Source organism: Phaeoacremonium minimum, assembly GCF_000392275.1.
Source record: "Phaeoacremonium minimum UCRPA7 unplaced genomic scaffold PA7_03_scaffold_315, whole genome shotgun sequence".
NCBI lineage: Eukaryota > Fungi > Ascomycota > Sordariomycetes > Togniniales > Togniniaceae > Phaeoacremonium > Phaeoacremonium minimum.
The window spans coordinates 11,611-23,295 of NW_006921219.1; the positions used below are offsets into that span (position 1 = coordinate 11,611).

The 11,685-nt window shown below is 38.5% G+C and overlaps 1 protein-coding gene across 1 annotated transcript; it reads right to left on the reverse strand.

The window, feature by feature from the left end:
- Positions 1-897: 897 nt before the first annotated feature.
- On the reverse strand, positions 898-2,117 carry UCRPA7_4044 (putative autophagocytosis protein; the record flags this gene model as incomplete). Its single annotated transcript, XM_007916600.1, has 3 exons — positions 898-951; positions 1,003-1,474; positions 1,564-2,117. The coding sequence occupies 3 exons, from the start codon at positions 2,115-2,117 to the stop codon at positions 898-900; spliced, it is 1,080 nt and encodes a 359-aa protein (XP_007914791.1).
- Positions 2,118-11,685: the final 9,568 nt, after the last annotated feature.

Genomic DNA, 11,685 nt, shown 5'->3' on the forward strand with positions numbered 1-11,685 from the left:
AAGACAATCTTACTCCTAGGTCTCTCGTCCGAGAATTTCTCTCGATTTAGAAAGCTGAAATAACAGCGAATTTCACATTATCGTGCTGGCCTTTCTGAATTGTCTCATTTTAGAGAAACTCTCGTACGAGAAACCTAGGATTAGAAGCGTCGTTTGAGCTTTCTAGTTCGAGAGAGACTGTCGGACGAGGCCTAAAATCAAGACTAACATCTATTGAGCTTTCTAACTCTAGATAAAGCCTCGCCGGACCTGTCGCCTCATTGGAGCATTCTGTAATTAAAGAAAGTTCTCACACGATATCACGGACCTGGCCGGCCTGATCCTGGTGAGTCGGTTAGGAAAGGCATGTAAGGGCCTGGTTCTATTTTTGGCTTTCCGGCAACTTTACCTAGTAGGGTGGCAAATTGAGGCACCCAAATAGCGCCATCACCAGCACTCAGAGTACCTACCGCACACCCACTGCACACCCATTGCACAGTTTAAAGCAGCGGCAGCACCGGCCCACTCATGAAGAAGGAAATGGACGAAGGCAAGGTTCGGACAGTATTCTACTCTGTACTTCCATGGCTGACTTACGCACTGTCTAAACCCCACACTAACCCAAACGAGATATCGTTTCAACATCCAAAAATGGACAGCGAACCTGGACATTACTGTACTGTATCAGTCCGCTTTAATAATATAAAGAGAGAGAGTATCACAAAGGACACCAGTTTCGAAAATGGTTGTATGAATGGCCGGCGCATACGGTCATAATCATAATCGCATTACTTGTCAAAGAAAGAGAGGTCAAGTCCCCTGCCAAAGCAAAGTGCTCTCGGCGGACCAATCTATCTGGCACGCCGTGATAAACTCCAAGCCGAAACCCCAACATCACACAACACAGCAATACTCCGCTCAGACACCCATTGTGAAGTCGTGCTCGATGCCCGGCGTGACACTGGCAATGAACTGTGATGGCGATTAGAATCTTGACCGTGACCATCCCGGGGACGAACTTACCTTGAGGAAGACAACGAGGTACTGATCCACCCTAATCGCGACCTCTTGGTCGTCAGGTTCATGCTGCACCTCCTCCCATTCATTCTCGCTCGCCTTGTCCGCGGCAGCCTCCACGCCAGACACGTCCAGCTTGTTGATCTCGTCGACCAGCCCCTCCATGCCCTGGCCCCCCGTCACGACGCCAGCCTTGAGCTTCTCTCTCCGTATCTTCAAGGCTGCATCCGCCCGGTCGAGGAGTGTCTTCATGACCGGCGCGTGCTTGCAGGGGTGCACAGAAGCCATCTTGATGTTGTTGGCGAAGAAGGGGAAGTCCTCCAGCGTGACGGTCTTGTCTTTGTAGTCGCCGACAATGTCCTCCATCATGAGGTGGGGAGCAAGTGGCTGGCCGTTCGGCAGATAGCCCGACATGTAGAGTCGCGGTGTTCGGTAGTACGGCGAGTACATGATGTAGAGGGTATATGTTCGGCGTCCGCTGCAGCGAGAGAAAGTTAGCCACTTGTTTTTCCACACGATGCAATGCAATGCAATGCAATGCAACGTCATCGAGGGCCGCTCGCCTACCTGTTGCTGCCTTCGCCCTCTGCGTCTCTGATGATGGCTTCGTCGTCGTCTTCGTCCTCCATGTCCGGAATGTCATCGTCGTCCACGAATCCCCCATCACCGACGTTGCCTGCGTCGTCCACCGTCCGCACCTCCCGCGCCTTGAGAGGCTGCGAGCTGCTCAGGCCGCCCGTGCGCAGCCAGCCGTCCTCGTCGTCGTTGGCCCCGGCCCCGGCCCCGGCCCCTGCGCCCGCGCCCGCGCCCTTGAAGTCGTCGCCGTCGCCCACCAGCGCCTCCTCGTGGCCCGCATCTCCGGCGAAGTCTGCATCGAGGCGGCGGTGGCAGGGGACGTTGCGGGTCACCAGGAACTGCTTGCCGGGCGGCAGGTAGCCCACGCGCCTGCTCTCCGGGTCGGCGTCGGCCCACGCCCAGGTCGGGAACTTGAACACGAGGTAGTCGCCGGCCGCGATGAACTCGTCGGGCGTGATCTGGCCCGTCTTTCGGAAGGTCGACGTGTGCGTCACAGGCGTGTACTTGTCGCGGAGCGTGTTGACGGTCGAGTAGATGATGTTCATCTTCGCTTTAACGAGACGCTGGGTGCAATAGGTGTAGGTGTCTATCAAACCAAGAGTTGAGGAGAGATAATCTTGATAAGATACTGGAGATTGGTGGAAGGTAGGGAGAGAGGACAGAGCCTTACCAGCCTGCCAGGTGTTGGTGTTGAGGTGTTGAGGTTGATGATGCAGCTTATGAAGCAGCGCAGGTTTGGGTCACAAAGGGCAATCACATGGATGGCGGGGTCTAGGAGGTACATGACGTTAGCGTGTATCTCACCTAAGGTAGGTAGGTACTGGTAGGCTGTATTTAGTGGGACGTCTGCCTAGGTACCCAGGTATCCAGACCTGACAGGCCTGGGAGGGATGCCCTATCCCTATCCCCACCTAGGCTTGTTAGCGTCGGGTGCTTACTATGCAGTCAGTATGCTGTGCTGAATCCGATTCCGGAATATTCTTTTGTCGAGCTTGCTTTTTAACCATATCGAACTCATGCTTCTGAGGCGCCATTTATGACTATATTGATATATTGACAACGTGTGTATGTTTGCCATGTCAGTAGAAAAGGGTGGTTGTAAAAGAAAAGCCGCCAAATTGAACGAGGCTATGCTATAGAGCCTTAAGACTGACTGCCTTACTTAGAGATCTAGAAGCTGATCTTACGACCTTGATCTTTTCTAGATATATTTTGTTTTTGTTTTTCAATAAGAAACCAGATGATTATACTTGTTGATCTTTTCAGTCAAAGCTCGGCGAGTTCCTGCCGCTTGTCGACCGACCAACCGATCTACTACTGACTTGATCTTCTCACTCGACGCAACGGCATGCGTGGGCATGCGTGGGCATGCATGGGCCGTGGCCACGGTCTGCCTGCTCGCTGCTCGATCCGCCGCCTTCTGACATTGCTCAGAGGAGTCACTTCCAGTCGTCGTGGTGCGTCGAAAGCAAGATCATTGGGTGAAATGTTCGTCGCGAGAAGGGATAGCGTTGTCTGAGTCTTTACCGGATGAAGTGGGGCAAGTTGCCCGACAACAAGCTCTTGGTTTGGGCATGGTCGGAGGACCGTGTTAAGAGATGGAAGTGGCTGGAAAACCTGGGGGCAATCCAGAGTGCCATTTCCATCGAAAGTACCAGCAATGATCTTCTTCAATTCTGCAAACGTCTAAATCAAAATACTTGTACAGTCTTCATACCAGCAATGGATGACGAAACTGCTGGGTCCTCTGGTAAAGCGCTGATCTTGTGAGGCCTGTGCACACCGCACGCGAAGAGACATGGCGCCACCTCCCGCAAACAACTACGACTACGCACGTGCCAGGGCTGGGGTCCGCAGCATCCCAACAGCCAAGAACAACTGGCCAGCATGTCATCTAGGTGGTCTTGTCATGACTCTCGATTTTGCTCCGTATTTCGCCATGTCCGAGAAACCGATTGACTGTACGGTACGAGACGACCGCACCTCCTGGAGTTTGGCTTACTGACAGCAGTAATAGTTCAAACTTGGAGGCAGCATCATGTCTGCCTTAGGTCGACAGGTTGACCACATCCACGATAACGTCCTCCGCCTTGAGATCTGGCAAATGGGCCTTGTTGGCCGTCTGCACAGGCTGTTGAGCCATGTTTCCGAGGGTATTCGAGGCTATATTCGTGCTGTCTAGCCTACGCTAGGTATGCCGTCCACGATCATCTTCAAAAAACTGAAAGAGCCAGAGACAGATTGGTTGGGTGACTTTAAGAATAAGAAAGCTGTATACATAGAATTGAAAGATCTCCAAGGCATCTTGATTCCTATCTGCTATAGAGAAGCGTAATTTGGCAAGACTTACGCCTTGCTTCTCTTAGATGTTGGTGGCAAACCTTTGAATGATGATGGTCTTGCCAGGATCGATCCAGAGGATATAAGAGGGATGCTACAGAGGCTTTTCGATAGACTTTATAGCCGAGGCTACTCTCCTGGTGATGTTAAGCTCGATAAATTTCACCTTATTGGAGACAGGATTATAACCTTAGACTTAGAGCGTTGGGAATTTGTAGAAGATGATGTAGAGAAACAAGTTGCTATAAACATGATAAATCACCTGGTGAGACAGTTCGAGAAGCATCAGAGGGATATGGAGGCTAGCTAGCAGGAATCTCAAATCAACCAGCTATATAAATCTCATCTTCGTCCATAGGCTCAACCTCCGGCTTAACGGGCGGCTCGACCTATACAGTAGGTTGAAGGTTCTAGAAGCCTTCCGTGTCCCAGAGCCTCTGATCGTTATTGACTATCACAGGGTCTTCACCATACATCCAGTAAAAGGCACCTGTTGTAACGTCTATAACCCGATAGTGATCCCAAGGACGGTAGTAATACTTGCCGTCGATCTTCCACAACGGCCTGCCAGAAAAAAATTGGCGATAAGCTGGCTGCAACCCTCCAATAGCGGGATTCAAGGCCCACTCGCTCTGGCATCTCCGAAAGCCTTGGACTAGGAGCCGGTAGAGTACATATCAAAGAGTGCAACCCCCTTCGTTCTCTCGTGGGAACAACCAACAATCAACCTCGCAGTCTGATTTCTTGATATCGCTATGCTGCTTCGCCCGGAACTGGAGCATTAGAAGGTAATCACCATCAAAGTAGAATATCTGGGGGCACTTGTATTTATAGGCATATCTGTGACTTATCAGTGGCTTGTCATTCCTTAGTTTTGTGGCCCCGTACCCTCGTAGCTTTCTAGATAGTCGCTTCTGATCTGATTGGGCAATCTTGCCTTCCAACCATTCATCTGGCATAATGATATTTCTCTTTGCCTTCCCAATGACCAGAGGCATATGCCGACCTCTGTGTCTAATTGAATATGTGAAGTTAATAGCCTTATTTATATTCCTCTTATGCAAAGGCTTTGCTAATGACTGTTGAAGGATGCACGGATATCGAGAGAAGGCGACTAGAACTATATTCGAAACCTTATGGTGAAACTAAGTACTGATATCCTCCTCTATATCCAGACGCTACTTTCTGAAGTTTGGAGGGTAACCGAAACCGCTCATTCGTAGCCGATCGTCTGTAAAGTCTCTTTGGAATGGGTTATCGAAATTAGCTGTGACTGGCTCTGTCAATCCAGTAGAGTGTATGGTGACTCTGGCGATAGAGTGATAGTCATCAGCCTAGACCTTCCTTGTTCTAGACTTGATGGTAGGGTTGTTGACGGGATTCGTAGGATGCTCTGCGAGCAAAGCATCGGCTGAAGAAGCCATTGAGGCAGTAAGATATCTGGAGTTGATGAATCTACATAATCTACTCAAGGCTGGAGTGCTGATAGGCTATTCATAAGAGACTCTGCCCTAATGATCATAAGATGCCTGTCTCGTATGGCGTAAGCACGGCGCTTGCCACCAAGACTTTGAACGACCTTTATACTAAGTCTAATGGCTGAGTGAAGGGATCTTGTATAGGAAGCTACCTAGTAGGCAAGTAGAGAAGTCTAGACCGGATAAGAATAGCAATCGGCATGCCTACAAAACTTGCATTGATAGCGTACCGAAGCGAAGATGATTGCTGTATAGTACGTATGGTCCTTGCCTACGTGATAGACTTTTATTTAAGCTAATGAGATAGAAGTAGTTCGTTGGCACATTTTAATTGATGGCTTCACAAGCCAACACATGATTCCCAGCAGACGGTGAGGTGCAATTAGTGGTAAGGCACCATTGGGCACGCAGGCTAGAGATAAGGTCTTTTCATGTCCCCCTAATAATATCAACGGGGCAAGTGTATGTTAACATATCCGAGATGCCCCTCCAATGGGTACCCACCAAAGCCTCTCTCTAAAGCATCAAATAGTGGTACGACGGTGGGTGCCTGGCTTACCTAGGTAATAGGTAATCCGGTATTCGGTGGAGGAGGTATACGGAGGCTGGAACGTGAGTGAGTGTCAAAACTGTTTTTTTACTAATTGAATCACCTTCCATTTCCTTATAAACTAATGACAGTACTTTATAATAAAGTATTTTACTAATTAACCTATCTTTATAGTAAATTAGTAGCTACTGATTTGCTACTAATAAATATAATTATTTTAAGAATAAATTATATAAATATATATTTATATATAATAATAATAATTTATTACTTATATGACAGCATATAATCATAATAGTCTAAGCTATACTAGTATAGATATAGGGAAAACCGTTCTATACCTAGGTTCGAGTCGTCGTTAAGCTAGTGTTAGTCCATCGTCGAACCGCCCTTTAGGCGCTAGCTAGGTAAAAATTTATCATACCTTATATTCCTTTCAGCTAGTGTCTTTAATTCATACGAACAAAATTCTTCCTTCGATTTCTAACTAATCTTAAGTCATTCTAATACTAATGATAGTTCAACCTTAATCTATCATTAGATACTATATGATGGTAGTCTAGTTAGTGTCTAGCTATACTTTTATCTATCATATATTCTATATTGTATCTATTATACTTATTATATTCATCCTTTTTAGAGGATGGTTAAGTTATACTCAACATATTATATATCTGCCTAAGATATAAGCATCAAACATCCTTCCCTTATTATAGTATATTATCTTCTTCTATTATTTGATTTGCCGCCTCTTTTAAATCTAGCTTTAGATTATCTATATATTATCTTCAGCCTTTATTCTTTTAGTTATTATCTTTTGTTTTAAAGGTCCTTATAATCGTCTGCTTTTAATATATTATAAGTTAGCTTTATAAGCTTTTATTATCTTCTTTATTTGTTATTGTTATATATATCTTTCGACTTTATGATACTTTTGATAGTCTTATATATAGTTGTCAAGCTTTCTTTATTTTCTTTATATAATTAAGACTCAAAATAGTTTCTTTATAAATGAGAATAATAAAAATAATCGTTTTCTATTCACCTTACTTACCCTACACTCTCAAAGCATAGAATATCTACCTACAGGCTTATAAGTATATATATCTCTCTATTCTTTCGTTTTTTAAGGCTTTTTTCCCTCTTTTTTCTTTAAGTCTCTATAGCTTATAAGTATTCCCGTCTAGATAGCCTATCAAAATAGCTTATTCTTTAGTTTTTTATTAACTAGTTCGTAGACTACTTTTGTGTTAAGTACTAATAGTTAGCTAGTTATTATTTTTTGTCTCCACTGTTTTTAAGACCATCATCAAGACTTATAAGTTTTCGACCTTTAGACATACTGTATATAATATATCTATGGTCCACTGGCAGTATTAACTTAATATATAAACTTTTATCAAACCTTTCTCTACTTCCGCCAACATTATCATATAAGTTTTTCAAGTGTTGAAGCTGGTTTGAGTATAATATACTAATAATATATAGTATAGTTATGTCTATATTCTATCTTCCTTATACTATCTTTATAAGTAATAAAGATTTAATAATCTTCTATATTCATCCGCCCAGTATATTTTTGATATATTCTTAACATACTATTGGTTTGTTAACATTTTGTTAGGCTTTAAAGCCTTGTGTTACCAAGCCTATATAGCTAAAAGCTATAAGTATATAATAAAAAACTATTATACTATAAGTTTTCTATTTTTTATTTATCTTTAATTTAAGATCGATTCGCTAACATTCTTAGGATATTACCCTCTTTTAGACAAAGATTGTTATAGTTATTATAGCTGTAAACACTACTTATATAGCTAACACTTATACTATACATTTTTAGTCTAATTTTAATCCAACTTTATACTAACTATACTTTTTAAAATACTACCACTCTTTAAAATACTAAAATAGCTTTAGCTTATACCTATGCTACCGCCACCTACATATATTTATTGATTCATTTATAATATAATTTTTTTATATATTAACCTCTTTATTTTTAGGCTATCCTAGCTCTCCTAGCTCCTGCCACCTTTGCTTTAACCATACCTTTTACTCTCTTTACTAGCCTTCCAACTATACTTATCTAACATATGCTAGACAATGTTTTCACCCTTTTATAGCAAACTAATATACTATTATAATAGCTTATTAATGCTACCAATATAAGTCTTATAATCTACCGTCAATATACTTTTAATTTATTTGCTAACTATTTTTAAAATAATAGCGGTAACTAAGCCTAAAGCTGTCCTATAGATAGTTGGATAGAAGACGGTAAATTTAAGGCTTTTTTTTTTATTTTGTTAAATTATCAATTTACTTTTAATTTACCTTTAAGCCACCTTTTAGAGCTAATTTTATGAATTTTCACTATTATATTATTGTTTCTTTATATAATTTCCGATTTTACTAAACTTTATATATTCTTAATTTAACTTTTATTATAGTTTAATTTACTTTCTCTTTGTCTATAATATTTACCTTTATTATAAAAGTTTTTATTAATTTAAATTAATTGATTTTTTCTAAGCTTATAAACTATCTTATAAGTACTTTAGCCTTTATTAGGTTATAAACTGTCTTCGCTATGTTTATATATTTTAATCTATTCTTTAGTATTTTTCTTACTTTAGCTTTTATAAAATAGTAGCTTATAATATATTTTACTATCTCTCTATATTTACCATATTTATATATTGATCCGACTATACTTAGAACTCGCCTTAACGTTAGATATAAGTTTAAACTAATATTACCGATTCTCATCTATATTAATAAGGTACTATAGGCTTTATAAAGAAGGTTATACAATTCTAATACATTTTCATCTAAAGAATCGTCCACCCTCACTCTACTAATGACTCAAATACAGTCTCTACTCCAGTCAGCCTTTATATACTATCTTTTACTCTATTATTTTAGAATAGCCTCTTTTCAGTCTTTGTCACTAAGCTATACTAACGCTATAGTAGTATATCGCTTAAGCTTTATAAAAAGTCTTATAGTCGCCTATAGTAGCTTCCTTATGTTCTAACGATGATTCTTAAAGTTATACTTTATCACTTTATACTTCTTATACAATTTCTTCGCTAGCTTTATAACCTTAAGTCATTGTTAAAACACTGTCAATCTAGCATTAAGCTATATATTGATTGGAAGAATATACACTTTTGCCTCCACTTTTTTTATGCTTATAGCCTTATAAACTCTTAACACTATATATAAACACTTTATCTATAGCTTACTTATATCCTACTATATACTTATTATCAGTCTCCTTTCTAATTAAGTAAATATATACTATATAGTTAAGCTATAGCCAACCATAAACTAAACCACCACTATATAAAGTAGCTAAATATATTAAAAGTAGAATTTTTATATAAAGTTTATTAGCTGTTATAAAAAGAGTATTTATTTTTTTATCTTTTTCCTTATTTCCTTTATATAACGATTCTAGTTTAGTCTATAATCTAACCATACTCTAAAAACTCTAACCTTACTTTCTAAAGTTAGAACAACCTTATCAAAATATATTGACTCAATCGATTCGATTTTAGTATAAGTTAGATAAAATAGTTTATATTTTACTTTATCAAATCTTATATTATATTTCTTCATCTAATCTTTATATACTTTATATATACGCTTAAGCTGTTAACAAGCCTTCTAAATAATTCTAGCATATGCTAGTATATTAGTGTCATCTATAAATCCTACTATAATGATACTATTCATTCTTTATAGTCCTTTATATAGTATCGATAAATATAAAATAAAAAAGATAAGTAAGATTGACAACTTTTAAGAGACGCCGGCTGATACTTAGAATGCCTACGACTCTTATATATCAAACAGTAAAGTCGTCATCCTATTATTTAAAAAGCTTTTAAGAAAGGTAGTTACCTAAGTTAAAAACTTCTTTTCCTTCAACACCTATAATAGCCTCTCATAGCTGACAATATTAAATACTTTAAACACATTTAATGAAAGGAATAATACTATACTACCTTTATCCTAACAAATATATATCTAATCTACAATAGTCTAGATTGCCACCTTAGTCAACTTGTTTTCGCAATTGCCTATCTATTTCTTAGATAGTAGTTATAGCGCCTTCACTTTGTAAGCAATCCACTTGGTAAGTATACCTTCAATCATCTTTCCTATTATATTAAATAGTATAATCAAGCAATATACACCCAGTTCACTTATATCCTTCTTATCCTTAAGTAAGACAATAATCCTAGCTTTATAAAATACCTTCGAATAGTAGCTAGCCTACCAGTAGGCTATAGTTAGGTATATAAGTTAAGTCGTTAATAGGTTTCCAAGCATCTTTAGATATTTATTCAGGATGTCATCAAGTTTAGACATCTTTCAAGAGCCTATCTTATGAAGGAAGTTTGATATATCTTTACCTTATACAATATATATCATAAAGAATGATTATATATATAGTGTCTTTAGATTAATAAGGTTAGCTATTGGCTTAAGAAAGAACCACTTTTAAAGTACTTTCGACTTCCTATCGAAGGTGGTGGTAAGACCCTTAGATAACTTAAGGGCTAATAGAAAGGATAGCTATAGTAGCTTATTACTACAATCTTAAGCCTATCTTGCCATAAACTATATTCACTATAGGTTATAGGTTTTAGCTACTATATAAAGGCCATTTCTCTATGCCTTTTTATTAGCCTTATAGATTAACTTCTTTTTCCTTTAGTTAGCTTTCCTTCGTTGTCAGAACGCTTCCAGGGTGCCTATAGTCTAAGTTATCCTATAGATGATACACTCTTTCTTAACTATCGCTTATATTTTGACATTTTATTAGAAGTATCTTAGGGTCCCCTCTTTCCTTTTAGGTATATAATCGTCTACGATATATAGTAGTTCTTTCGTTAGAATGTTAACATACTTTTCAATCTCCTTTAGTATACTAAAGTTGCCTAAAATAGGTAGATCTTATATGTTATATTTGACTGCTTTCTAATCAACTAGTTTTCAATTATATACTATTAATCTTTCGTATATTCATCCATCTACTCTCTAAATTTTGACCGCCTACAACTAGTAGTTACTTTCCTATAAGGGCAAAGTCTCTTTATATACAATATTTATATATTTGATAGTTTAAACAAAATCGATTATAGTATCTAGGCTTCTTCTATTAAAAAATATAAAGGTTTTTACGAAAGTAAGAAAATCCATTTACCATTAGTCTGCTAACATTATAAGTTTCTTTACTCTATTATAATAGGTATGTTTATTTAATATTTACTTTCTATAGTATAGATTAAAGTCTCCTAATATAACTATAGTCTATAAAGATAATATATTTAATAAAGTATCGAATAGTATATATCATTTAGTAGTTATTATTAAATTTAAGCTAGGCGAATATACTGCCATAATAGTGATTAAACTATACATTGTCTTAACTATAATTCAACAATAGTCTTTTATCACTTTACTCTTAGTAAACTTTACTTCTTCCTTTACTAAAAGCATAACTTTTGAGTGGATAGTTATATTTTATACAATTATATACTTTGACAATTAAGAGTATACTACTCCTAATGTACCTATACTTTATGGCAGCTTTATTGTTATAATTATATTATATCTCTTTTTTTTATATATTAATTTGCTTTATACTTTTTGTTTCTTCGCCATATTCTAATATAATACTCTTATATCTAGCATTCTATTAATATATCGATAACTTCATATAATCCC